Source organism: Echeneis naucrates, chromosome 4 (assembly GCF_900963305.1).
Source record: "Echeneis naucrates chromosome 4, fEcheNa1.1, whole genome shotgun sequence".
Taxonomy (NCBI): Eukaryota; Metazoa; Chordata; class Actinopteri; order Carangiformes; family Echeneidae; genus Echeneis; species Echeneis naucrates.
In genome coordinates, this window is record NC_042514.1 from 20,643,268 (window position 1) to 20,671,008 (window position 27,741).

Consider the following 27,741-nt stretch of genomic DNA (forward strand, 5'->3'; position numbering starts at 1 on the left):
TGTTCATTGTCCTGCTGGAGTTCATGACATCTGACCTCTTTAATAAACATCAAACAGCCACAGAGAAAATAATCAGCTGATTAATTTATTATGGAAATTATCATTAACTGCAGTGACATCATCAGTTGCTGTTGCTAGGCGACTTCTACTGGTCATGGTGATGATGACAGGAGCAACCAAGTCCAGGTCAGGAGGAATGTGACACAGTTGCTGTTTCTACTGTCCATCACTGATGGTGTTTGTATTGGTGATGTTGTAACCATGACAACAGAGTTGATCATGAGGAAGAACTTTATCACTGACCACCATGATGGTTTCACAGCAGATACAGTCCACATCCTGAATATAGGACTGTTCCTGGAAGTAGGATTGGCTCTGGTTTAGGACTGGTCCTGCATAGAGGACTGTTCCTGGGTGGAGGACGGGTCCAGGTCAGGATCCGGTCCTGATTCTGGATATGGATGGTGGGGCAGCAGAGACAACAGAGTCCAGATCAAACTGGATTACCAAAGAAAGAAAAGAGCTGCAGTTTATTCAGTCAATTAGTTTTTATTTTTGTAAATTAAATAGTTCTGGTTGTTTTTCCCTCCAGTAGATTCAAAACTCTGCTGTTTGACAATCAGATTCAATCAAAGAAACAACCAAAGTAACATTATCATCATTACCATTGCTATTATCATGAACATTATCTTCATCTTCATCATCATCATCATTAACAAACCATGAAAATTCCATATCTGTGGTTATCTTTGAATGCATCAACAGGAAGTGTTTTCAGTGCAAGGCTCACATTCACTGAACCGTCACTGTGATGGATCCTGATAGCAGCTGAACCAGGACCAAATCCTCATTCTCAGTCTGATCCTGGTCCACAGCGTTGAAGATACAGGTAGATTTAATTTGATCCAGAATGCACTGTTTGTGAAGTTCCTGGTCCTGAGGTGGTCCGGCAGTGTGTGAAGGATTCGTGCCAGGTCAGTGACTCAGCAGCTCTGAGTGCATCTGCCTTGTGACCTCAGAAACAGCAGAATGACAGGAACCTTCACGCTTGATGCAAAGTTAATCATAGTTCCATCAGAAACATTCAAATCGGTCACTGGTGATTATATTTAGTGAAAAACGTGGTGTCTGAGGGTCACAGTCAGACTGACGAGACGTGTGCATGCCGAATCACCGATGGTTGGTTGTTGCGGTGATGGAGGTGATGGTCAGTGTTGATCTTCCTCTGACTCTGCTCACATGTCATTTACATATTGTTGCTGACAGGTTTATAGCACATGTGACACAAAATCAGGTCAGGTGACCTCACATGACTTCAGTCTAATTCAAATCAAATCAGATTTATTTATATAACCATTTTATAGAACCAGGCTTGGGGGGGGGGGGGCATCTGCCTCGATCGGTTGGATTTAATTTAATGAGATCATTATTGTAAAGGGGTTTTATAGTTAAAGCTTAAAACTGTTTGCATAACTGCAACACTTAAACTTTCAGCTGATGATAAGCAGCCATTTTAACATCTGATGTAAGCGGTATTGGCTGTGGACGAGACGATCACATCATCATCTGGTTTTGGTTCTGGTGGAGGTCACCAGAGTGAGTCTGTCTGAGGCTGAAGCTGTTTTAACACACATTGACTCTGATCTACACGGCAACGCCATTTTCTCCTCCTCCCTCGCCACCGTTTCGCCTGGAGGATGCGGTTGCTACGGTAACCAGACAGTCTCAGAGGGCAGAGAGAGAGATGGAGGATGGGAGGATGTGGGGGAGGAGCAGGTGGACGATAGGATAGACACTCTGTTCAGAGAGACAACAACAGACTTAAACACATCAGTAATTATTCATGAAGAAACCTACAACAATGTGTTTGTCTGTGTGTCAGTGTGTGCGTCTTAGTGTGTGGAGGAGAGCAGCCGCAGAGGGAGGGGCTAACCTCACATACAGGAATGTTTGTTCCTTTTCCTGTTTGCTTGTAACGTTTCAGCTTGGTTCTATCCAACGGGTCTTGGTGTATTTCATCCATATTGATCCATGTGGTGTCTTCATGGAACATGTTCCCCTGAGGCTGCACCAGCTCTTTGTTTTTTTGATCACATGAGCTGAACGTTTTTGAAATAAAGCATTTTTCTTATATTGAAGATGATTCTTTTTATCTTTATTTATTTTTTTTAGCTATCTGCTTTGCTGTTTTTTTTTTTGAAAAAACTAACGAAATTCATTTTTCATTGAAAATCCTGACCTTGATTATGATTTTGATTCAGGCACTGGAACTTTCCCTGATTAATGAACAATCAATTCCTTCCTTTCTAAACCTAACCCTTCCTTTGTCTTTCTCTGTGTTTCTCCGTCTCTATTCCTGATTGTCTCTTCCTATTTTGCACTGCATTTGTTTCATATTGGGGTCACACGTGCTGAAAGGTTGTTTCCAGAGTAACTGCTGTTAAGGTTCGTTAAGTTTCCCCCTTTGATTCGTTTTCGCTTCAGCTGCGGCACATTTTCTTTACCCAGCATGCTTCACAGTGACTGCCACAGCCGTGAGTGTATCAGATGACAGGAGACAGAGAGAGACATCGCTTCATGTAAATGTGTCACCATGGCAATGGTGGGGGGGTGAGGGCCTGTTGCCATGGTTACACAGAACATCAATATATCTCAAGGCTTTGATGGGAAACACGCACACACATAGACACACTGGCTGAGGTCTACAGAATCTGGGGACCTGTACATCACTGATCAGACCTGAGTTCTGCTCTAAACCTCAGTACAGACCCAGACCTGGGTGTGAGGAGCCTGATATCCACTCCAGGTCCTCCTCAGTCATCAGGTCTGGGTTCTGGACTCACTCCAGTGACTGGAGGTGTGAAGGTCGTCTATAAAGCCTTGACTCCTACTCGACATCCTGCACCAAACACAGGTACAGGTTAAGGACTGTCTGACTCGGCGTTGTCTCAGGGTCAGCTTGGTGTCAGCTTTTGGTTGGTTCTGTTTTGGCTCTGTGCTTGCTCTGTTTCGGTATATTTTTGGCTCAGTGTTGTCAGGTTTTGGTTTAGTGGACCATTTCTGACATTTCATGTGGGGAACACATCGCCATCACAGTGATTTTACAGATTAACCGTTTCCACGGCGACTGAGGTTTCTTTACCTCATGTGGTACAGTCCTCAGGTCTCAGGTTCTACTCTGTACACCTGCTCCTCCTCAGGTTCCCTTTCAGTTTGTATCATCTCATTAGAGAATAAGAGAGATCCATGTGTGTTTGTGTGTGTGTGTAGATTATTAACAGTTAAGATAATGTTTGAGCTTAGATTGATTTTCTTGTCTGTTGTGTATACTTGGATTTTCTCTGACATGAACTGTGTGTGTGTGTGTGTGTGTGTGTTGCTTCAGAGTGGGGGATGCTGCTGTTGCTCCCTTTGATTGACAGCTGATATTTGATTATCTCACATTATATCATAATCACATTCATCAGTGAAATCAGCCTCAGATTCTGGATCATGTTTCTCCTCTCAGACCTGCAGCTTCCCCCTCCTCCTCCTACCCACAATCCCCTGGGATTCTGCTCGTCATTATAATGCAGCAGTGACATTTGCTGCACTGACTCCAGATCTGCAGAGGATGAGGACAAGGACAGTCTGAGTCAGGAGAACCAGACCCAGAGCCAGGACCCAGTTTTATCCACAGCGTCCACAAACAAACAGACAGGCAGTGTCTCTCCTTCTGTTTTGTCCATGATGTTCTGCTTCAGGGTCATCTGATCCAGGGTGGACTGGTTAAGGGTGGAGGTTTAATCCTTTTCTGGTCTATCTGGAACCACAGACTTGAGGCCATCAGGGGGTGGAGCTGATGCTGAGGCTCTGTATCAGATGGTTGTGGACTGAAACAGCCAGAGGACAAACTTAGATAACATGTTATATAACAAGTGAACTGAACATCTAGTCGATCCACAGATGGAACCAGATCTGACAGATCACGCTGCTTCACACTTGTCCTGGGGCGAGCCCAATTTGTCCCTCTGCCGTCCTGTCCTCCATTTTTCAAATGAAGCACGAACCTGTTTCACTCACACCAAGACCTCTGTCTTAGGATGGATCTTTGAAGGTCAGTAAGGTCTAAAGGTAGTGTCCATCCTGTCTGTGTCTTCCTGTAGGGGGCGTTCCTGAGCGTGAAGATGGCCAACACTGTGGCTTCCTATGACCAATTGGCCCACCAGGTGGAGGCGCTCCGGAAGGAGAATTCCCACCTGAGGAGGGAACTGGAGGACAATTCCAACCACCTGTCCAAACTGGAGACAGAGACTTCTGGCATGAAGGTCAGTTTGGGCTCAAGACCCGGACATGCAGCTTGTTCCTGTTCAACCACATGATCGTCATCTCATGATCTGAGCTTACAAATGTGTACATTTTCTTCTGTTCATAAAGCTGTGAAAGTGTTTGGTTTGTCGACTCTGGGCTTCTGTAGAAAGATGAAGGACCCACCCCTGTCCATTTAAGACTCCTTTCAATGAATTTATTAAATAATATAAAATGATATCAGGTCCATTCATATATTTGACAGGATTTATTTGAAATTTGATGGTTTTAAAGCAACATCATCAACCAAATATTCATGGTCGTCACGTTTCTTCTAATGACACAGCTCTTTAAAGTATTTAATATGAGTTTGAAAACTGGAGAAGTATGGCGCCGTAGTGGTTAGTACTGTTGCCTCACAGCAAGGTGGTTGTGAGCTCAGAGCTCAGCCCAGTCTGGGTCCTTTCTGCATGGAGTTTGCATGTTCTCCTGCCTGCGTGGGTTTCCTCCCACCGTCCAAAGACATATTTGGGTTAACTGCTGACTATAAATTGTCCGTAGGTCTGAGTGTGAGTGTGAGTGGTTGTTGGTCTCTGTCTGTCTCTCTGTGTTGACCCTGTGATGGAGTGGTCAAGTTACTGTCCAGGGTGACCCCGCCCTCACCCAGTGTGAGCTGGGATTGGCTCCTACTTAGAAAGTTAAGCAGTAGAAGATGAATGGTCTTTAAAAAACAAATTGTAGCAAATTAAAAAAGAGAGTGACAGAAATGTGGCTAAGATGTCGAGCTGCTGAGCACAAATCCCATCTGACACACGTAAACACACGCATCCACACGCATCCACACACTGACACACACTCACGTGTCCAGAAATCCAGGGCAGCTGGATTATAATGCTGAGCTCAGATGGTTTATCACTGGGGTATCGTTGGGTTTTGGCTTCAGTTTCTTTGGACTCTGGATCTCGTTCTCAGTGAGTCCCACAGATGGAGATGGAGACATTCTATTGAAATTTTATTCTTTGGACATGGACACTGAATCAACCTTTGACCTCCAAAGGACAGCATGTAGGGAGTAAGACTGTATTTGGTTTTCTGGAATCCTTCAGTTCATGGATCTGGTCCCGGGCTTGGATCCAGCCCAGCTGGGTCATTTCAGGTTGGTCTGATTGTATATCTGCCCCCCACCCCCAGGAGGTGTTGAAGCAGCTGCAGAGTAAACTGGAACAGGAGGCAGGAACTTTGGCATCGTCAGGCAGGAGCGACGTTCTGCACCAGCTGAAAGGTCAGAACCTGCCCCCAGTCCCCTCGGACCAACCACCACCTACAGGCAAATGAATTCACTCAATCACTAATCTGATTGGCTGCAATCGACTCAACCTTGTTATGACTCAATCCAGTTAAAGAGCCCATTAATGTTAATTTGTTTGTCTGGACTGGAAATTAACCCCTACAGACACAGACACGCACAGTTACACTCACCCAGGAACATTGGACATTTCAAAATAAAGGTTTACAGGTTTGAGCCAGTTTTTTCCACATTGATTCTTTCAAGTGGCAACAAATGAATTATCAGTCAGAGTTTTAGCTGGCGACTGAGCAGATTTCTGATGGTAATGATGGTTCTTTGCCCTTCTCCTCCTCCCTCAGAGCTGCACATGGACCTGACCAACTACTATGAGCTCAAACATCAGCAGCATAATCTGAGGTTGCTGGGAGGGGCGGGGCTTCCAGGTGTGGGAGTGGCAGGGGTGGGCGGAGGGGCGGAGATAGAAGACCGTCTGGCTCTGCCTCCTACCTCCTGCTCCTCCTCCTCTTCAACGATCAGCAGGGCCAGGAGTCCTCTCAGATCCTCATCCCGCCAGAGCACGGCATCTGGGGGCGAGGCTGCCGGCGTCATGCTGCCACATCACATCTTGGACGGAGCCCCACCAAAAACTGCCTTGATTAGCGGAGCAGATGGACGACTGAACGACCATCACCTGGAGAAGCTGTACAAGGAGAGGTGAGTTCACGTGGCTGCTGTTTGAGGTACACTTCCTGTTTATGACAGGAAATGACCTCTGGTGTTTCAGATTCAGTCTAATGTCACTAAGCTTGGGGGCTGATGGGAAATGACTGATTAGCTGGGACAGTTCATCTTCAATTCAGTTATTTAACACATGTCCGCCTGTGTTTGTGTGTGTGTGCGTGTTTGTAGGAACCTCCTCCTGGGGGAGATGGATCAGGAAGAGCGGGAACGCTGCTGGTACTTCAGTCAGTTGGACGACTTATCCCAGAGACTCGCTCATCTTCCTCGGATTGAGACGGTGAGCCCATAAGAATCATCACCTTCTCATCCACCGACAGCCAATAGATTTCCTCCGATGTGGCACATGACCTCACTTGTAGTTTGATTTTCCTTATTCCTGAGCCTGGCTGTCCTCTGACCTCTGTCCTCTGTCTTCCAGTTCTCCCTGCAGATGGACCTGATACGGCAGCAGCTGGAGTTTGAGGCTCAGCGTGTCCGAGCTGTGATGAAGGAACGATTTGGAACCAATGATGAGGTCGTCCAGAGGACACAGGTGAGACCCAGGTTGCTGCTTCTGATTGGACATTCCTGGTTATGTCATCAGGGGACAGTCAAGTCACAATGCAGTGTGAAAAACATGAAGTTAGAATAAATCTGTTGTCATCAGGGTCCTCATGTGTCTCATAATTATTAAGAACAATCTGAATATTGGGGGAAGAATATAGAATATTAATAACAATTCTTCTTATTAAAATGACAGTAGAACAAATAATTTATTATATTAATAAATTTTTAATCTATTCATTTTTGGTCTGGATTTGTCCTCATAGTTTAACACCACAGAGTGTCAACATTATATGAGATTGATGCAGCTATAGTCTTGCAGCTAAATATTTTATTTCAGTGTGTGTGTGAACATAACCAGCTGGAAGCTAGTCTGTGGATCCTTATTGGGTTGACCTTTGTGTGGCAGTGCTACACCTCAGTGAATACAGGGAGGGGGAATAAAGGACAGAGAAGGTGTGGAAGGATGGACAGGGGAACGGAAGCAGGTGGTGCTGGCAGGAACTACCCCTCACCACAAAAACGCCAGGAGACAAGTCCAGTGGACCGAACCAAACCGTCCACTGCAGGGCCCCTGGCCCGCCAGCCCCACCAGGGGGATTCATTTATATTTTAATCAGAGGTTTGTTGGTGAGATGTGACAGCAGCTGGCAGAGATGGAACACATCTGGATGTGTCTGAACTGTGTGTGTCTGTGTGTGGCAGATGCGTGTTGCTCGTCTGGAGCAGCTGGAGAAGGAGCTGCAGGAGGCCCGAGGGAGTCAAGAGAGTCAGCTACAGGTCAGACACAACAACACACAGCAACACACAATGTATGTACACAGGCAGATGTGCTCGAGAGCTGCAGTGTTCTCAACATCAGCCAGACTTCAGTTCACAGATCTCAATGTCCAGATCAGCTGATTTGTGTGAACATTGTGAACAGACTGAGCTGCTCCACCTTCACCATCGAGGCAGCATCTGACTCCGCCCGCTCCCTGTTCATTTAAAAAGAGCCACCTGACAACCAAAAAAGCCACATGCAACTCGGTCATTGCTGTATGAGTCCACTTGGTCTCCATGCTTCACTGCAGCAGCCGTTCCCAATCCAGCTCCACCTGACACAGTGACACGGAGCCGCCATAGGCCCAGATCCAGAAGCCCGGGTACAATGGCTCAGTGAAGGTGCAAGTGAAGGTGTGAAGGTGGACCATGGCATCTGGAGAGACAGAATAGAAGGACAGAGCTCCAGCAGACCAGTTCAGGTAGACCCCGACTCTGTGGGTAAAGGGTTCAGGTGAGGAGGACCTGAACCGCCTGTTGTTGTGACACGGTGTGTAACTTCCCTCCGAGCACTCCAGACTCCAGGACCACTTGTTGTGTCCCAGCAGGCAGTCAGCTGGCTTTCCATGTCTGGAGATACTGTTGGAGGTGATGCCGATGTCGACGCCAGCACTCCACTCCACCTCCCAGTACACGGAGTCCAGCAGCCCCTCCCTGCAGACCACCTGTGGACAGCATTCAAACTGCTCCAGGTGCCCTGAGGACCGATGGTCTGACCACACTCGAGTTGCTGTCCTGTTGCAGTTTGTCAGGTGTAGCTCATAGTTGGCAGAATTGGGGTCGAAGGTCAAATAGCTGGCAACTGAGGGGGCAAAGAATTTATGTCAGATAGTGGAGCAGTAAAAGTAACAACGCTGTGAAAACTGAAAGGTTGATCTTACAGTTTTTCACCCACCACACGTCTGCACCCGTCTGATCCCTGCAAGCGCGAACAGGCAAGAAATCAAACAGGAAATAGAAACATCCATTGAGAGATGATTTGGCGTGTGCTGTGGGTCATCTCACCGTGTGTCGTCTGTTTCATCATCTCTCAGACTGAAACGATTGATCTCCCAGGAAGGTTTTTCTTCTCTCTCCTCATCTTCCTCACAGGAAGCAGCTGTGGAGAAACAGGTCAATTCTTCCTTATGTCTGTCTCTCCGTCTGCAAAATGCTGCTGCCTCTGTTTCATTAAGATCCTCAGTGTTTATACCTGATGAATGTCTGGACTGAATTTTGTGTGGACATGTTGTGTCCTCATGTTGTGTCTCAGAGAGATGTGATGCCTCCTCATACAGCCTGATGTCCACTCCACCGTCCTCTGCTTCCTTCACTTTGTCTTTCATGGTGTTCTCTCTCTGGCTGTCCTCCATCTCTGTCATCTGGCCCTCAATCTTGTCTGAAACAGCTTGTCTTCTTTCCAGACCGTCCTCTACTTTGTCTCTCTCATCTTGTCTGAACAGGTTCCTAAAGGTGTCATCTGTTTGTCCAGCTTTCTGGACATTCATTTTGAAGGAGTCTTCCTTTGCAAGGCAATTGTTGTCTTCGTCATTTGATAAAACATTTCTGAAGATGTTGGAAAGATCATCTTTGAGGACACTCAGAGGGTTGGTGGTCCTCTCTGCCGGCTGACTGCACTGAGAGTCTGTGGACTTGAGGTCTTTGTCCCGGGATGAGCCAATGCTGAATATGCTGCTCATGTCCTCTTTAAACTGGCTCAGATCCTCCCTTAGAAGACTGAAGGTACTGACTGAAAGACGATCCTCATCGTCCATCCTTGTCTCTTTGTCTCTGAACACTTTCAACACGTCTTCTTTGAACTGGCTGAAGTCCTCTTTAAGAAGATTCAGTGGACTGATCAGCCTCCGCTGCCTCAGCTGTGTCTTCAGAAAGCCTCTCCCCTTCACATCTTCATCTTCAACATTCTTGTCATCACCGATGTCGTCATGGATACGTGACTCAGACTTATCCTGTGAAGGTTCCTCTGGTGGACTCATGTTCAGATTCATTTCCTGTTAGCTTTAGCTTGAAGTCAAACCCTTCAAAATAAAATGTGACATTGATACAGAGTCTGAGGCTTTCCCAAATCCTGGAAACATCTTTAAATAGCTCCATAATAATCACAGTCAATATTAAAAATGACATTTTTTTGTTTCGATTTTTAATGTTTTGATAATTATGATAAAATCCAACCATTCAAATCCTTTGTTGAACTCAAACATGACTCAAACATCTAGATGGACCAGGGGCCTGTATCATGAAGCTGGAATCCCATTACCATTACCACAGGATCTCTTTTCATTATCGGGCTTCACTTACCCATTATTTCAGTTCCAAGCCAAGTGGAGCAAAGTGGACTTGGGCTTTTACCTTGTCCAGAAAATCAAACCAGTTAACTCAGTCAGGACATTTTCTCTCTTTGTCTTCAGAGCTCCTCTCCCGGTTCTATCGCACACACCAACGGGCAGGCCATTTTCCAAGAGACCTGACTGGTCTTTACCTGGTCTGAGCTTTACCTGCTCCCGGCAGGTTAGGATTTCTGCGAAAATTATCATGGCAACATACCCAAAAGAAAGTAAACCACTTTCATGAGACTGAAAACTGAAGGTTAACCCTGAAGTTACCTCGCTAAGCTGAACTCCAGCTTCGTGATACAGGCCTCTTGACTTAGATAGGTTCTCATATTTGGATCCGTTCTTGCTCAGACTTTGTTTAAAGTCATTCACACAAAAATTACAGCGTCACATACTCACAGCTGTTTCAGGAGTTAAATGAGTCCAGGTCCAAGTTGTGGTCCTGTGTCAGACAGACCAGAGCTGCTGGAGTCTGCGTCACTGTGCACCCAAAATTCTTTCATTTAACTTGACTTGTTTCTTGTTCAACCTGTTTGACTCCTTGTTTGAGTTGGCCACCAGAGCTTTTGATTGGCTGACGTCTCATCACAGCTGCTCAACTGGTCTCTCAGGCTTCAGATCTAATGTTTCTTACAAAATGTTCCATGAACTCCCACAAACTAGATCTGATCAGACAGACCAACTCGTCCCCCGCTGGGTCAGACAGTAGGAACTGTTTCTGATTTAATAATGAGGAATTGTTGTCATGAATAACGTGGTGATGTTTAATATTCAGATTTAATATCACTCATTAAATATTCACGAGACATTTCTCAAATACATAAATTTGTTAAACCGCCAGCTGGGATTCGTGCTGATTGGCTTGGGATGACATGTGACCTCATTAATAATCAATTAGTTTTAATAAAACATTGTTCATTCTGAGCTCATTTATTATCCAGCAGGTAAAATGCCTTGTTACCTTTGACCTAGACTGCCAGTCAAATTATCTGTTGAAAACTAAATTTAAAATCAAAATAATAATTTGGTTAATTTTAATTCATATATATTCTATTTATTCAAAGTAGTTTCCAATAATTTGTTAATCCAGTTTCTGGCTCTGATTAGGTTCATAAACTGGCTTGTTTGGATCAGAGACCGTCTGACCATCTCTGTCCCCATCTCAATCTAGTCTCGTTGCTGTGCAGAGAAACCACATCCGTGAGCTGTGCTGTGATTGGCTGTTGCCAGGCTGCAGGGTTGGCACGCAGAAGAGAGCGAGTGGGTTCGTCCTTTTCCTGCTTGACTTCACTCTGAGAATAACAAGCAGAGTCATGAAAACATCCAGAGAATGAAAACTGGACTCTCTCGTTGTGCGATAGTTACTCAGTGTGTGTATCTTTCACACGGTCCCCATTCTGTGTATTAACCAAAAACAGGACGTTTCTTCTACGTGTAATTTTCTGTTTGATGAAACAGATATGAGAACGCTGGTTGGTGTCCAGAAAGTGTCCAGTGTCCAGAAATATGATCAGAAAAAACCACATGCATGTACGTATGCACAAACACACAAAAACACATTCATTTGTGTTGTCAGCAGTTCAGAAGTCCATGGGATAAAGGCAAAGCAACGTCCATGATTATCCAAGACTAGTCTTAATTTGTTTGTCACCTTAATATTTCTTCAGGGTTAGGGTCCTTTTTATTTCATCAACTTACATAAAAAATCATTAAATAATTTAAAGTCATTGTGACCTCCAGCTGTTCAGCATGAGTGGATTAATATTCTGCTTTGGAGCTTTAAGACAGCCAGGATGGAATACAAAAAGACAGAATAACATATTATCTTATAAATATATCATATTTAAATAAGTGTTGTAGAGTAGTGTCATGTGCAGTATAATGCTGTCATAAGCGTAGTAAATAGTAAAATATAGTATAGTAAATGTTTGTTTATTAAAATAAAAGGTATATATATTCATGGTATTATAAGACAAAAATGTAAAGACATAAATAAGGCCATAGTATAGTAATATATAATATTGCATATAAAATTAGCATAGTACTCTATGTTATAACAAACTTAAAGAAATGCTATCCTTACTGAAATGACAGAAATGTCATAAAATATATAATATATAAAAATATCTAAAAGTGCAGGCAGGGATAAAGATTTTAAAAAATTATAATGTAAAAATAATAATTAGTATAGTATAGTATACAGATATGGTATATAATATAGTCTCACACATTATAGGATAGTAATGTGTACAATCTATGTTATTGTATAGTGTAAGAATGTAATGACACACCAAACGATCTGAGATTCAAATCAGTGTCACCGTCAGTGTTCAGGAAGCTGCAGTTTGTTTCAGAAGAATCAGGCCACTGAGGAATGAGAATGTGTTTGTAATGGAGGATCAGGACTATCGGTGCAGTTTGTGTAAATAAGTGTGTGTGTGTGTGTGCTTGTGTATTTGGGGGGGCTGCAGTGTTCATCCTGATTCACTGTCGTCCATTTTGTGGTCATGTTGCAGCGGGTTGTGTTTGTGTTTAATGGAGGAGGGTTGGATCAGAGCCACAGATTCAGTCTGTACAACACACACACACACACATACATACATGGATGAACGCGCACACACACACACACTCTTGCCTCTTGGTCTGCAGACTGTCTTTGGCTCACACAAAGACACACACACACACCGCTCTCGTAGGTGTTGCCATGGTGACAGGATGGAGACGGGGTGATAAAAGCTTTTGATAGAACTCTCCGAGGATTTCAGTCTGAATCCAAATGAAGTGTGTTTCTTTGTGTGTGTGTGTGTGTGTGTGTGTGTGGTGGGGGGGGATTAACAGGCTGTGAAATTTCCATCAGGTTTTGTTGCAAAATATTTTCAATGATTCTATTTTTATCATTCAGGGGAAAACAGAATAATACCCAATAAATATTAACAATAGTAAACATATGAACTATCAAATGTTAAAAGTTCATATTAATTATTAAAACTTCAATCTCAATATAATGTTCAATTAAAAACACTGAGTTTATGAGGCATCTAGAAATTCATTTGTTTTCATCTCTCATTTTTTTATTTTTACTAATTGTAATGTCGGATATGTAACGATATTCAGGCACAAAACAAATAAAGAAGCAACATCTGAGGCCTGAATCACGTCAATGGATTAACATACCTGGGATCTCTTTTCGTGATCTGGGTTCATTTATCCAGACATTTACAATCTCAATAAGCAAAGCCAGTTATCAATTCTCTAATTGAACCCAATGTTGTGTGCATTCACATAAAATAGGTGAGGTCTGAAGCATTAGACCAATCGGACCATGGAGGAGATACAAAGAGCTGCATATTTCATAATGGAGGAAACTATAATATTAACAAAATATGAATATTGTAAATTAATTGTTCAACCAAAAAGTAACACAGTTGCAGCTGCCAGCAGTTAAGAACAATGCTGGGAAAAAGCTAAAGTTCCAACCCCAGTGGAGCAAAGTGGACTTGGGCTTTTACCTTGTCCAGAAAATCAAACCAGTTAACTCGGTCAGGACATTTTCCCTCTCTGTCTTCAGAGCTCCTCTCCCGGTTCTATCGCACACACCAACGGGCAGGCCATTTTCCAAGAGACCTGACTGGTCAGGAGGCGATCTTATACCTGCTGAGACCTTATCCTGAACTTCAGGCAGGGTAGCCATTCCATATAAGATACCGTGGCAACTTACCGGGCAGAGGGTAAACCAACTTCCTGAGACTGAAAACCCGAGGTTAACCCGGAAGTTACCCGGCGAAGCTGAAATCCAGCTTCGTGATAGGGGCCTTTGATCATCTTCATCCCCGATAAACAAAGACATTTTCCTCTTCCTCCTCCTTCCCCAGCTGTCTGGAGCTGAGAAGCCTCCTGCTGGAGAGCCAGAGAACAACATGTCATCATCATCAGCTGCTGCTGCAGGAACAGAAACAGGAACAGACGGAGGCAGCAAGGTAACCGCACGTGTTCATCATCAGCATCCTTTTAACAACTCAAACATCAAAAAGTCATCATATGACCTCACCGACCTACACACTGTCTTAGGTTCCCAGACAGGAAGTTGCTTACATTTGAAGGAGGCGGAGCTTCCACTGTCGGTAACAGTAATGACAGTGTTGATGGGATTGTCAGGTCGCTTCATTAGGGAACAACATGATGATGATTCTAGGAGGATGAAGGAGAAAAAAAACATTTAGAGTTCATTTCATTTACTTTTTTCAAAAATATAATTCAGAAAACAGTAAGCGACAAAATTAGATTTATGAGATCATGGAACTGAGGTTATTCTGTTGGGTTCGGGACAGGAATTTGTTTGTTTGTTTGTTGTTCCGGGATTGAAACTGAATGCAGATGAGAATTGGACATAGCTGATGTTTCCGTCCGCAGGTGGAGATGGTCTTCTGGTTGCTGTCCATGCTTGCCAACAGAGACAAGGAGGAGATGTCCCGGACTCTCCTGGCCCTGTCCAGCTCCCAGGACAGCTGCATTGCAATGAGGAAATCTGGCTGTGTCCCTCTGCTAGTCCAGATCCTGCACGAGGCTCCAGATGGTGCAGGTGGCCCCGGTGAGATGGCGGGTGGCGGCGGGACAGCGGCTGGCTGCAGCCGAGAGGCCAAGTCCAGGGCCAGCGCTGCCCTCCACAACATCATCTACTCCCAGCAGGACGAAGGCCAGGCCCGCCGGGAGATGAGGGTCCTGCACATGTTGGAGCAGATCCGGACTCACTGTGACAGTGGCTGGGACTGGATTGAGAACCACACTGGAACCCCTTCACCCGGGGGCACCAAGACCACCGGTGAGTCAGAGACCAGAACAGAAATACTTCCATCTTGTTTAAAGAAGCAGCAGCTGGGCAGCTTTTAACGCTGATTAAAAGCTTGCTGTTGCTCTGCACTGTTGCACTGACGTCACCCTTACACTTCCATATCTAGTTCAGAGGACTTACTGCTGTCTCCTCCCTTGTTTCCTTCCCTGCAGACATTCCTGAGCCTGCAGACCCTCAGATCTGTCAGGCAATCTGCGCCATCATGAAGCTGTCCTTCGAGGAGGAGTACCGCCGGGCCATGAATGAATTAGGTTTGTGACGGTCAAACTCTCCCATCATGCCCCTGAACCTTTGGGGGTCGCTGAGTGTTTCTTTGGTCTTCCAGGTGGTCTGCAGGTGGTGGCGGATCTGATCCACCTGGACCAGGACATGTATGGGATGCAGAATGACCCTATCAACATGGCTTTGCGGCGATACGCTGGGATGGCACTGACAAACCTCACATTTGGAGATGTGGTCAACAAGGTACAGACCAGGAGCTGCTGTTAGTCCTACAGGGACCAGGGACCAAGATCAGATCCCACAAATGGATAAAAAAAGATTCTGTTTGAAAGCAAATATCTGATGAATCAACTACTAAGGGATTGTCTGTTGAGAATTTACTGCTCATATCTTTAATGAAATTAATCACCTGTAGAATGCTGTGATTGACTGAGACCGAATGAACCTCTAGCATCAGGATTCAGTTGGACCTTTTCTTGTGCTTTAGTTAGAGATGACTTCCTGTTGATGCAACATGCCTTTACTTATGTTATTCCTTACTGTCCTGTGAATTGACCCATGTCCTGTTGGTCCTCAAGGCAACACTGTGCTCCAAGAAGAGCTGCCTCCAGGCCCTGGTGGCCCAGCTGGGCTCAGACAGCGAGGAGCTCCACCAGGTGGTCTCCAGCATCCTGAGGAATCTCTCCTGGAGGGCTGATATCAACAGCAAGAGAGTCCTGCGAGACATTGGCTGTGTGTCTGCACTCATGACCTGCGCCCTCCAGGCTACCAAGGTACTGACTCCAAACTGACTGGAGTCTATCAGAAGAATGGAGACAAAACTGGTTTATGTTCATGTTCAATCTCATGGAAAATGTTGAACTCCTGATCTATGAATCAGACACAGCAGTTTTATTTCCATTCACTCATTAAAATCATGTGCACAAACACAAATGACATTCTGTCTGTCTGTCTGTCTGGACTGGAGACCAAAAGTAGGTCATCTCTGTCGGTGCACTGGCTTATCGAAACCTTGATGCTAAGCTAACTTAACCTCAGCTCTGTCCTGAGCACACATACACATTAATAATGATCTGAACAATTGACACTCAGTAAAAGTTGTTTGAGTCAGAAACACTGAACGTTTGTGTAAAGTTGACATTTATGTTTGTAAAGTTAGTGAGTCAGCCAGAATGAAACGGTTGTGCATTTGTTACTGGTTGTGCAGGAGTCGACCTTAAAGAGTCTACTGAGTGCCCTGTGGAACCTGTCGGCTCACAGCATTGACAACAAGGTCGCTATCTGCTCGGTTGATGGCGCTCTGGGCTTCCTGGTCAGTACACTGACATATCGATGTCAAACCAACTCGCTTGCCATCATTGAGAGCGGAGGAGGGATCCTCCGAAACGTGTCGAGTCTTGTTGCCACACGGGAAGACTATAGGTAGGTTCACTTCACAGCTTCACTTGAGGTTCATGAACAAGATTCTTCTGCAGCTTTTAACCAGATCTCCAGGTTACTGAAATGAATCTGAGGTGGAGTTTTATTTCTAAAGTAAATCTGATCCATTTCAGGTTTTCAAAGTATCGACCTACATAAAAAAAAACAAAACAAAACAAAACAAAAAACCAACTCTTTTCTGATTAAATGTAAATATTAAACAGGTAAAAGTTTAAATATTGGTTGTTGTTATAACCGATATATCTCATATTATTGAAAATAAATAAGAGTTAGAGCACACTTGTCAAATACTTATCAATATGAATTAACAGGCACTCACGAGATGTGAGGAATTTACTAACAGGGAGGAAGGAAAAACACCAGAGATGAAGGAAAATGAGACATAATATCTGTGATTTGTCATAAAATGGTCCAAATCTCTATGAGTCTTTAACTAACAATAAACAATCAGACAGCTGGAAGTGTTTGTTTTTTTAATATGCTGTTTCTTTCTTTCCAGACAAATTCTCAGGGACCATAATTGCCTGCAGACGCTGCTGCAGCACCTGCGCTCCCACAGTCTAACCATTGTGAGCAATGCCTGCGGAACTCTCTGGAACCTTTCAGCCCGAAGTCCAAAAGACCAGGAACTGCTATGGGACCTCGGGGCCGTTAGCATGCTGCGCAACCTCATCCATTCCAAGCACAAGATGATTGCCATGGGCAGTGCTGCAGCTTTGAGGAACCTCCTCACCAACCGACCTCTGAAATATAAAGACGCTGCAGTCGTATCCCCGGGCTCCTGCATGCCCTCGCTCTACATGAGGAAACAGAAGGCCCTGGAGGCAGAGCTGGATGCCAAACACCTTGCAGAGACGTTTGATACCCTTGAGAAACAGAGCCCCAAGCACATAACCCTCAACAAGCCACTGCGACACATTGAGAGTCTGGCAAAGGATTATGCTTCTGATTCTGGTTGTTTCGATGATGATGAAGCCCCCAATGTTTCCAGCAGCCTGGACACTGGTAGCTTCTCTATGCTGTCCATGTTCCTCACCAACTCCAACTTCCTGCAGAACCAGCCACGCAAGAGGGACAACGAACCTGAGCGGGACATAGAGACACATCAGATGGTTGAGAAGAGACATGCGCCGCCTGATGACATGGTATCTGCTGCTGCAGAAAAACTTGCAAAAAAGATCACCAACACAGTCGCCAAGATTGACAGGCTAGTGGAGGACATCACTATGCATACATCCTCGGAGGACAGTTTGAGTCTCAGCTCTGAGGATCACCTGGCAGATTGGCCTTACGGATTGGATGAACTCAACGAAGCCCGAGCAAAATCATGCTCCCCCTGCCGTCTCTCTGATACAAGCAGTCTGGCCCACAGAGAGCGGCTTAGTCGAGCCCATGCCCTCCTGCGCCTCAAAACCACCCAAACCAGTGTGTCAACAGACAGCCTTAACAGTGGCAGCACGAGTGATGGCTGCTGTGACAGCAAAGATCAGATGCGACCTTCTCCAAGAGCCTTAATGATGCAGCAACGACCTAACCAGCTGGATCTGAAGTTGGCTCATCAAAATTATGTAAATGCAGGACCTGCTGTCCTGAATGAAACTGTCGAGCAACATATTCCAGAAAGGGATTCTATGGACAACAAAGTTGTGAAAAATCTCGAGCTGAGCAACACAGACACAGAGAAAAACCAGGATCAACCCGTCCAAACTCCTGTCAGTGTGTCCACTAAAGTCTCCTCTGATGTCAGCATGACGTCAATTAAACTGTCTCCCTCTTATCAACAAGTTCCTCTCATTCAAAGCGTTGCCAAATTTGGTGTGGCAAAGACAGCCATTAATGTCCAGGCGGCCCAAGCAATGAGAAGGCAAGCATGGGTACCAACTGTGTTGACTGGGGGGAGCATTACAAAGTTTTCACCCATGGCTGCCACCAAAAGTCCAACAATTGGCACGATGGAAACAGTGCAGAAATACTCAGTGGAGAACACCCCAATCTGCTTCTCCCGCTGCAGTTCCCTGTCTTCCCTGTCTTCCGGAGAAGGAGCACTAGATGGACAAAGTGAAAATGAGCTGGAAAGTGACTCATCTTTAGAAATAATTGAAGTTGAGGATGGAGAAGTGGTGAAAATAGCTGAAGAGGACGAGACCTTGGAGGATCTGAGCGACAGTCAGCTGCTCTTGACTGACTCAAAGACTTTCCCAAGCAAAGAGACGGATCCTATTGAAATTCCCTGTCCTGCCAAAAGGGAGAAGGTGTTCCTTAGAGGAGCTTCACCAGCCATACTAGAAGACAGATCTCCATCGAGTTCATCCGAGAATTACATCCACGAGACTCCGCTGGTCATGAGTCGCTGCAGTTCCGTCAGCTCCCTTGGTAGCTTTGAGTCTCCCTCCATTGCCAGTTCAATTCAAAGTGATCCATGCAGTGAGATGATTGATGGAACAATAAGTCCCAGCGATCTTCCTGACAGCCCAGGGCAGACAATGCCTCCAAGCCGAAGTAAGACTCCATGCTGCATTGAGCCAAACGTAGCAGAGACCCAGAACACAGGAGTGGCAGGCCAATGGGAAAGCAGTCTGCGAAAGTTCATGGATATTGCTGACTCCAAGGACAGGTTTAACCTTCCACAAGACCTGGACACAATGATCTACTTCACCGTGGAAAAGCCAACTGAGAACTTCTCTTGTGCTTCAAGCTTAAGTGCTTTGCCTCTTCATGAACATTACATACAGAAAGATGTGGAGCTGAAATTGACCCCGCTGCTTCAGCAAAATGACAAAAATCTCCCTTTCCCTGACGAGGATGAGCAAGGACTTGATCACGGGGAAAGATACAGTGAGGGAAACTCAGACGATGACATAGAAATACTGAAGGAATGCATCAATTCAGCAATGCCCTCCAAATTCAGAAAAGTGAGACCTTCCCTGATGACCACGATCCCCCCTCATATTCTCAATTCCCAGATCCGAAAACCAATACATCTCCCCGTGTACATGATGCTGCCGAATGGCAAGACTCAAATGTGTTCTGGAAGGAGAATTGTTATCCCACAAAAAGACCTCAAATTTGATGATTCATCTTTCACTGATTCTGCAGAAGGTACGCCTGTTAACTTCTCCAGTACAACTTCGCTGAGCGATGAAACACTTCAGTATCCGGTGAAAGACAGAGGGGCTAAAGAATGCACAGCGAAGGGAATGAACAAACAAGAACTGCTCGATGATGAGGCGAAGAGGATCGAAGACTTGAGGATTTTCTCCCACTTCCACAAACACAACAGAATGAACTACCCATCTGAGGTACAAATAAATCGAATAACCAAACACGTCGTTCCCACTCAGAGGGTCCTGATGCAGAGCAAAGAGGTGGCTGACAGGGTGGCGAGCCAAAGAAATCGTGATCAGTCTCCTAATAAACAAAGAAAGAGACAAGGTCAAGGATCTGTCAGGAAACTGGAACTTCCCGTCATAAAGCAGAGTGGGGAGTGTAACCTTAATGTGGGATCACGAAAAGGAAACACCATCTTTCAACAAATGACACATTCGTCAGAGCACAGCAACAGCTTCTATGATGATGAAAACGAAACTGATGAAGTTGTGAAGCGATCAAGTAGAAAACAGATCAGGGAACCAAGTAGGAACACTCTTTCCCAGAGCATGACAAATATCGGCAGGATTGACAATTCCCAAACTAAACCCAGAGGGTTCCACAGGATAAAACAGAACCTGATAAAAGATGAATCCCTGGCGTGTTACTCCCTCAGCTCCTCCCTCAGTTCACTGAGTGATGCAGAGTTTGAGGATCATAAATCAAAAGCGCAGCAAATATGGCACAAAAACAGACACAACAAAACGCTGAATATGATGCAGCAGACAAAGCCACTGACAATTCACAGCCAATACGAAGAGCAAAGCTCGCCGAGCTCTGTCAGTATGGACTCTGAGGATGACCTCCTTCAGAAATGTATAACATCTGCAATGCCCAAGCAGAGAAGGAAACTTTCTGCCAGGAAGAAGAAAGCAGACAATAGTCAGACACAAAAGCAAAATGCCTGTGATGATTGGAAGATGGACGAGGAAATGGATAGTGATGAAATGGCGTGGGACAAAGACTCAGACCTCAATAGTGTTGAATGGAGAGCCATACAGGAAGGGGCCAATTGTGTTGTCACTGGGCTTCAGGCATCAAAGTCTCAAGATCCATCCTCTGAAGAGACCGAATCTGTCCTGTCTTTCATGTCAACGTCCAGCTTTACCCCCAAAGAAAGGAAGTTTACGAAAGACAAAAAGGCAAATAAACCTCTGGACTTTGCACAGCGCAAGCCAGTTCCAAATTTACCAGTGGTTTTCAGAGGTAGGACAGTGATCTACACACCAAAAAAAGAGACTGCTCCATCTCAAAGGCCCCCTCCCAGAAAATTACCAACCAGGACAGATGCTCCAAAGAACCCGAATCTTGCTCAGCACAGATCAAAGAGCCTTCACAGATTAGGCCGACCACAAGACACTGAACTGTCTTTGCCAAAGAGGAGCTCCACTCCACCTCCACGGATACCAAAAAGTTCCTCCTCTGGATCATCACAAAGCTCCACGCCATCCAAACAGTCACAGAAGAAGATAACACTACAGACCAATAAACCCGCCCAGAAGAAGAATCCCACTCCAGCTAGCAGCCCACCAGCGAGCAGTCCCCCTGAAAGAAAAGGACGCTCTCCAGTTGTGAATCAGAATGAAAAGTCGCCACCACCTAAAACCCAGAAGTCACCTGTCCGAATCCCCTTTATGCAAAGTTCAGGCAGGCAGCCCAGGCCTCTGTCCCCACTGGTCACTAACCAAACAACCAGCAGACAAACCAATCAGGTCAATGGGAAAAGGGTTGCCTCAGCCAATCGGTTTGACCTGGTCAGAATGACGTCTGTCCACTCAAGTTGTGGTGAGTCTGATCGCAATGGATTCTTGAGACAGCTGACTTTCATTAAGGAATCTAAGACGGTCCTGAGACGTGATGGGTCTCCACGCAAAATGCCCGAATCTCAAAATGGATCTCCACGCAGAGCAGTTCCTGGAGCTTCCGCTGTCTTTCTTTGCTCGTCACGCTGCCAGGAACTTAAGGCAGCTGTGCAAGCCCAGAGAAGGACACAAGTAAAAGGTCCGGGACAAAGACAAGTCACGAGGCCAGATACTGGACCTCAGAGGCAGACTACAGCCCTATCTAGAGCAATTTCCAGTGAAAGGGATCTATCTGCACGACGCCCAGCCAGGAGAACTAGCTCTGAAAGCCCATGCAGAGTGGCTCAACGAAACGGGCCAGGCAGAGTTTCTGCAGGCCAGCAGCAACAACACAAAGATACCTTTAAACGTCACGCCTCTTCGCCAAGCATTAACATATTGAGCCGAGTGACTAGTCGCTCTTCTCTCCGCTCTTCTTCATCTGACTCAAGTGGGAGAGCAAAGAGCGAGGACGATACAAAGAAGAAAGGGCAAAAATCTGCATCTCGGCTGAATGACAGAGTCACCTGGAGAAGGATCAGGGATGAAGATGTTCCTCAGATCTTGAAAAGCACTTTGCCAGCCAACGCATTACCTCTGGTGCCTTCTCCTGATGGGGAAAAGCCAAAGCCACCAGCTCTTCCAGGAAAACTGCCAACCATTCTCCTTGCATCTCGCAAGACAAGTGATGCAACAGTCCAGACCGAAGACTTCACCAATAATAAGACTAACTCGAGCACCTCCCCCAGGGTGGAAACAGCTCCAGTGATCTCCGAGGAAGTGGCCCCACTCACCCTCCTCAGGAAGATAAGTGCTGCCCCCAGGAGTAACTTGCAGGACGGGGATTCAGATGGTTCTCCGAGGAGCCACAGCAACGTCTCCACAGGCACATCGGACAGCCACGTGGGTGGGGTCGTCCATTTCCGCCAAGGCTCCCCCAGCAAGGCTGCCCGAGTCACCCCATTCAACTACATCCCAAGCCCCATGGCCTGCTGTCTGCAAGACACACAGAGCCAAGCAGCCGCAATCCACGAGAAGTCAGGGGGAAAAAGTGAGTCCTAGGAATTTTAGATGATCCCTGGATGACTCCACTGTGTTTATGGATGAAACTCAGCACTCAGGTGGACAAACGAGAAGTGTGCTGGTCCCTTTACCTCGGGTATTGGCCCTTCACTTACCCCATTCACTGCATTCAAGTTTTCTTTTCTGAACAGTTGATCACAGCTTCCATCATGCAGGGTTGGGTGTATGCATTGAGACAAGTCTGACCTGAACAGACCACCAATAACTGCAGATGCACTTCAGAGAAAATCTCTCATGAAAAAGAAGTGGGTCTTTTTGTACTTTTTTGTATTTGTAGAATAACCGTTGCCTGGTAGAAGTGAAAACAAAAAGACAATGAACTTGATTTCAGCACATTAATCACCATCAATCAGAATCGATAAAAAGAACAATATTATGCAAACTACTGAATGAAATCTCAGCTGGACTTTTACCTGAAAAGGTACAAATTGTGGCAGACTGTTGACTTTCACACAGGACACAAATGCTCCGACATGTAAACTATTTTTACATTCAGTCCATCTTTGCCTCATCACTCTCCTGAATATGACTTACTATTAGCCTTTCCTGTACAAACAGAGCCCGGGGAGGATGGTGGTACATTTTTTGATAAACATCCCTTCATATGAATATTATCACTTTATTTCATTTGTCCCTGTCTCCTCCACACTTGAGCTGTAGGTTTTAGACAGTTTGATTTTGATCTTGGACTGAGCTCTGTGGAACAACTCTGGGTTTTGCTCATCAAACACAATGTTGGCTTGCTGAAACTGGATAGAAACTGATTATTTGACTAGGAAGTAGGAAAAAAAAAAGTGTCCAAAATACAAAAGAAGCTTCAAAGACCTGGAGTTCTGCAGAGCTACAAATTATTTCACAGGTGAGAAACAAAAGGGATGATTAAATGATCGTTCGAAGAGCTCCATTCAGTAGATTCTAAATAATTGCAGACATGATATATATAAATAAGGTCACATGGTATTATTTACATCCTCAACCGAAATGAATTTTATAATTATTATTCATTACAGTCATTAATCAAATATAATACATGAAGAAATTTTAGCGGAATATTTTATCTCAGTAAATGTAGTGATATCGCCCATCATTCCTGGCAGGAATGTAATGAACACACTGAAATGAAATATGAGGGAATGGTTTATCAAAGGTCTGACCAGCAGACATCCTTTTCCCACTGATGAGTCTGGTTCCCATCTCCCGCTCCTGTGCTTTGCCTCTTAACCAGTGTTGTAAATAACATGCAGATATACAGAATCCCTGAAGCTTCCTGGTGGGCAGAGGAAACTGACTGCATGCTAATATATTCATGGACTGTGTCTTTATGATACTGGATGACGTCAATGTTCAGCAGTAAAAAACTTTAGGCCTGAAAGAGCATCACTTGCCATGTGTATTATTGTATAACGCTATAAAGTGTCAGCGTAGACAAGCAAAGCTACAGCTTTCCTCTGCTAATTGAATGCAATGACATGTTTGTGTTTGCGACTAGATTCAGATTGTCTGCCGTTTCCTGTTAGGAAATGAAAAACTGATTTGATTGGATGATGAAGTTTCTCTCTGGAAGTCTTTATAAACGTGTTAATATCTGCTTAACTGTGTTGCTGTAACAGTAGTGAGAAGAAGCCAGCATTAAGACAATGAATATTTCCTGTAGTTGGACCATCACTCCTCCATGTGCTCAAAGGTGAAACGCAGCAGAGACTGGACCAGAGTGGGAGGGCTGTTTGTCCAGAAACACCAGGTTCTGTATTTACTGTTACCCTCTCTTGTATTTCCAAAGCATGTTCTGAGTAGGAATTAAAACTTGAGTAGCTTCTGAAGTCAAACCTTTCATGTCTCAGTTTAAAGTATTAAATATCAGAGTCACTGAGTTTCTAAGCTCAAACAATAAATCAGCCTGTGAAAAGATGACTTTGAAAGCCTGTGGCTAATCATCATAAATTCAAGCCTGAGCACAAGAATAAATCACAAGACTGAATGACTTTAATCAACAGAAAGCCATTTGTTTGGAAACAATTAATCTGAAAATCATTATTTTAAAATAACTGTTTTGGTCCAGCAGGAATGTTTGTGTTTTCTAATGGGAAACTTTGATATCATTGGCTCATCTGTGATTTAAAGATTCACTCTTCTAATGACAAACCATTTGAAACTGATCAGTAAATGAATCACATCAGTAATCAACAGATTGGATCAATGAGCGTATTTTAAGGACTAGACTCAGTTTGTGTTTGCAGATTTGGACTTTATGTCTTCAGGTGAAAAATGTTAGCATGAATTATCCTAAAGCACGAAAACATCCTGAAATATTTTATTTTTACACTGTTATCCAACCAGTGATGAGAAACCACAGGCTGGAGACGCATCATTTCACAAACTCAAAACCATTTTGTCCTTTTCTGAATCCCATACCTGTAGTTCAAATGTGAATTTCTAAAATTTCCGCTTAATCATTTAATAGTGGACACATTTTGTGGGTGGAGCCTCTCCAAGGTTCAACAAAGAGATGAAATTCAGCTCCATCAAGAGGTCCTCATGGTGGACAAGTCGTTCACACCAGACTGGGAACAGGTCCAATCAGGGAAAGGGTCCAGATTTGAGGTTGAATTATTCTGGATATTGAACGAGGCACACACAGAGTCTGGATCATGTCCCAGGTCTTTCATTGTGAATGAGGTCACATGGTGGTGTGAAATTGGAGAAATGAAAGAAACGTGTCATTCGTGTTTTCATCCAATAAAAGTGATGTTTCAGCAAACTGCTTTGTTGACCTTTGACCTGTTCTTTTTGGTCTGTTAGCAATGAAGGCTCATTATCTGCAGCCTGAGGACACCGTTTCCTCTGGGACTCTGAGCTCCATCTCTTTGACCATATTTGGACTAGCTGAGCGTTAGGGGGCATCATCAGGTGCTGCCACAATGATGACAATGGAGCTTCAGAAATGATGATGTCAGAGAGGCAGCGTCCATCTTGAGTTACTGGTTTCTGTCTGTCTCCAGGTTTTCTTGGACATTCAGCTTGAAGACACTGAAGACAAACCTGATGTTGTTGTCAGATAATCAGATAAAATAAACAGCAAGAGGATATGCTTCACTTCAGCCAAATCCCCAAACACCAGTGACAGGGAGGGGTTACAGAGAAGGGTCGTCTTCAGTAAATATAAAAAGTTGATCCTTCACCGTTTCTTCATCAGAAACAACCAACCCTGACAGACTCAGGCAGCCCAGCTCTGGGTCGGCAGCAACACCAGGAACAGGACGAGCTGAGCCTTCAGGACTCAGCAGTGGACACAGAAGAAGAGTTGGTGACAGTCAAAGTGGTTGACTATTGACCTTTGCCACATCTCTGTCCAGCTGCTCTCCGGCCAACTTAAGCTGCTCCCTCTGATGCAGCAGTCGACTCCGGGCTTCTTGTAGCTGCTCGTTCAGCTCCAGGTACCGACGACACTGCTGAAACTTCAGGTCCACTTCAGAGACCGAGGACTGGGACTGGTCTGAGCAGGGAAATGAAACGAGGTGAACTACAGGGCAGAGAGGCAGGAAACTACGGGACAGAAAGGAGTTTAACTACAGCACAGACAGAAGGAGAACTACAGGAGAGACAGGTGGAAAACCAAAGGACAGACAGGCAGGAAACTGCAGGACAGAAAGGAGATAAACTACAGCACAGACACAGGGAGAACTACAGGAGAGACAGGTGGAAAACTAAAGGACAGACAAGCAGGAAACTACTCACCTTGTCCCGTCAGCTCCAGGATGCTGAAGACCGGATCATTGGGACCGGCTCTGTCGATGTCCTCCAAGATCTGGTCCACAGTAGGGGGCTCTGGACGGCTGGGCAGTACCACCCGCTTTTTGTTCTTAGAGATGATATTCATTGTCTTGAAGACCCAGATAAACTTTCACGATCTGGGATGCAAACCACGACCAGATAATAAGAAAATAAAAGGTCAGAGTTTAAACCGATTGTCGTGAATTTAAGATACATCTATCATTGACGTCCTACAGGGACACACTGACTGATGTCACTGATGTCCAGCAGGGACTTCGGTTGATTTCTCTGTGAATTAAGATGAGATGTGTGTGAGCTCACTGATCTGGGCTTCTGAATCGTATCGTTGTTAGTTGTCTTTAGCAGGTTTCTGCTTTTCCTCCACATAAACATTTGTCTTTTCAGCCCAGGCAGTCTTTCTTTTTACCCGAATTCATTAGACAGTTCTGACCATTCACAGGAAGTCGATGTTAACCGTAAAAACTGAAGCCGGTCGCTATGAGGTTGATTTTATTTTAATTGAGCGAACTGCTAAGTAAAGTTCGGCGCCATGTTGTGACTCGTTTCATCTTACCAGCTCTTCGTGGAAGCGTCCCGGTGCTACGGAGCTGGAGTTCGGCCTGTCAGTGCTCACTGGACCCGGGATAGACCAGGACTGGATCCGGACTGGACGCGGACAAGCGGACAGAGAACCAGGTCGGACTGAAAACCAAAGACTCGTCAGCGACAACACAACCGGTTGATGCGTCACGTCACGACGCATCGACGTGTCATGCTACGTCAGTACGTCCACGCTGGGAAGCCACGCCCCCAGGAAACTCAATTCCAATTTTAAATGAAATTTGGTGTGACAGGAATAGACCAGAAAATAATAAACATGAAAAATGAAGAAAAGACACGAGTCCATAAAACACACACTTCAATTTATACTGTTTTATTTCGACCTATAAGTTTGTTTCATATAAAAGTGGAAAACAAAGAAAAGGTCATTTCAAACAGACTTTGACTCATCAGATCTTTGATTTATGGACTAAATCAGTGTAGACACACACACTCACACACTTCAATTGATTGACTCTGTGGTTTGTTTTAGTACATCTTCGAATTGTACATTTTTTACATGTATTTCCACAGCCTCAATTCTGTAAGTTAAAAACTGATCTGTAATAAAAGAGCAAAAATGTTTGATTTGGGAAGTACAGCGGTTAGGGCTGTTATCGCTCAACAAGAAGGGTTCGGTTCCCGCCCTGTGTGGGTTTCCTCCCTCCATCCAAAGACATCATGTTTGGGTTAACTGGCGATTCTAAATTGTCTGTAGGTCTGAGTGTGAGTGGTTGTTGGTCTCTGTCTGTCTCTGTGTGTTGGCCCTGTGAT

General features: G+C 44.9%; 3 protein-coding genes across 6 annotated transcripts; 1 reads left to right on the top strand and 2 right to left on the bottom strand.

Annotated features, from left to right (window-relative positions):
• Positions 1–4,166: 4,166 nt before the first annotated feature.
• apc2 (APC regulator of WNT signaling pathway 2) lies at positions 4,167–22,575 on the top strand. The gene is made up of 19 exons (XM_029500225.1): positions 4,167–4,307; positions 5,479–5,569; positions 5,935–6,182; positions 6,267–6,289; positions 6,485–6,593; positions 6,735–6,848; positions 7,565–7,639; positions 8,200–8,373; positions 13,887–13,991; positions 14,425–14,833; positions 15,016–15,114; positions 15,189–15,328; positions 15,664–15,858; positions 16,293–16,507; positions 17,025–18,627; positions 18,679–19,534; positions 19,583–21,457; positions 21,579–21,666; positions 21,966–22,575. The coding sequence occupies exons 1-19, from the start codon at positions 4,167–4,169 to the stop codon at positions 22,573–22,575; spliced, it is 7,170 nt and encodes a 2,389-aa protein (XP_029356085.1).
• LOC115042329 (tripartite motif-containing protein 16-like protein) lies at positions 4,919–10,511 on the bottom strand. 4 transcript variants are annotated; one of them, XM_029500480.1, is made up of 6 exons: positions 10,414–10,511; positions 8,874–9,699; positions 8,687–8,780; positions 8,563–8,600; positions 6,083–8,483; positions 4,919–5,608 (listed from the first exon to the last, which is right to left on the bottom strand). In XM_029500480.1, the coding sequence occupies exons 2-5, from the start codon at positions 9,667–9,669 to the stop codon at positions 7,924–7,926; spliced, it is 1,488 nt and encodes a 495-aa protein (XP_029356340.1). In that variant the 5' UTR covers positions 9,670–9,699; positions 10,414–10,511; the 3' UTR covers positions 4,919–5,608; positions 6,083–7,923. The 4 variants fall into 4 exon arrangements, with proteins under 4 accessions (XP_029356340.1, XP_029356339.1, XP_029356336.1 ...); XM_029500479.1 differs by having other exon boundaries at positions 6,083–6,275; positions 6,489–8,483; positions 8,687–9,699; XM_029500476.1 differs by having other exon boundaries at positions 8,687–9,699.
• Positions 22,576–22,888: 313 nt separating the features above from the next.
• Positions 22,889–27,111, bottom strand: c4h19orf25 (chromosome 4 C19orf25 homolog). Its single transcript, XM_029499713.1, has 3 exons — positions 26,942–27,111; positions 26,332–26,504; positions 22,889–26,089 (listed from the first exon to the last, which is right to left on the bottom strand). The coding sequence occupies exons 2-3, from the start codon at positions 26,471–26,473 to the stop codon at positions 25,908–25,910; spliced, it is 324 nt and encodes a 107-aa protein (XP_029355573.1). The 5' UTR covers positions 26,474–26,504; positions 26,942–27,111; the 3' UTR covers positions 22,889–25,907.
• Positions 27,112–27,741: the final 630 nt, after the last annotated feature.

Coding starts and splice junctions, on each gene's coding strand:
- LOC115042329 (XM_029500479.1), bottom strand. CDS start 9,669: ATGAATCTGAACATGAGTCCACCAGAGGAACCTTCACAGGATAAGTCT. Junction 8,601..8,686: donor GATGAAACAGACGACACACG/GTGAGATGACCC, acceptor TCGCGCTTGCAG/GGATCAGACGGGTGCAGACG. Junction 8,484..8,562: donor CGTGTGGTGGGTGAAAAACT/GTAAGATCAACC, acceptor TTGCCCCCTCAG/TTGCCAGCTATTTGACCTTC.
- apc2 (XM_029500225.1), top strand. CDS start 4,167: ATGGCCAACACTGTGGCTTCCTATGACCAATTGGCCCACCAGGTGGAG. Junction 15,859..16,292: donor GCGCCCTCCAGGCTACCAAG/GTACTGACTCCA, acceptor CTGGTTGTGCAG/GAGTCGACCTTAAAGAGTCT. Junction 21,458..21,578: donor GTCTGTCCACTCAAGTTGTG/GTGAGTCTGATC, acceptor ATCTCCACGCAG/AGCAGTTCCTGGAGCTTCCG.
- c4h19orf25 (XM_029499713.1), bottom strand. CDS start 26,473: ATGAATATCATCTCTAAGAACAAAAAGCGGGTGGTACTGCCCAGCCGT. Junction 26,090..26,331: donor CCTGGAGCTGACGGGACAAG/GTGAGTAGTTTC, acceptor TTCCCTGCTCAG/ACCAGTCCCAGTCCTCGGTC.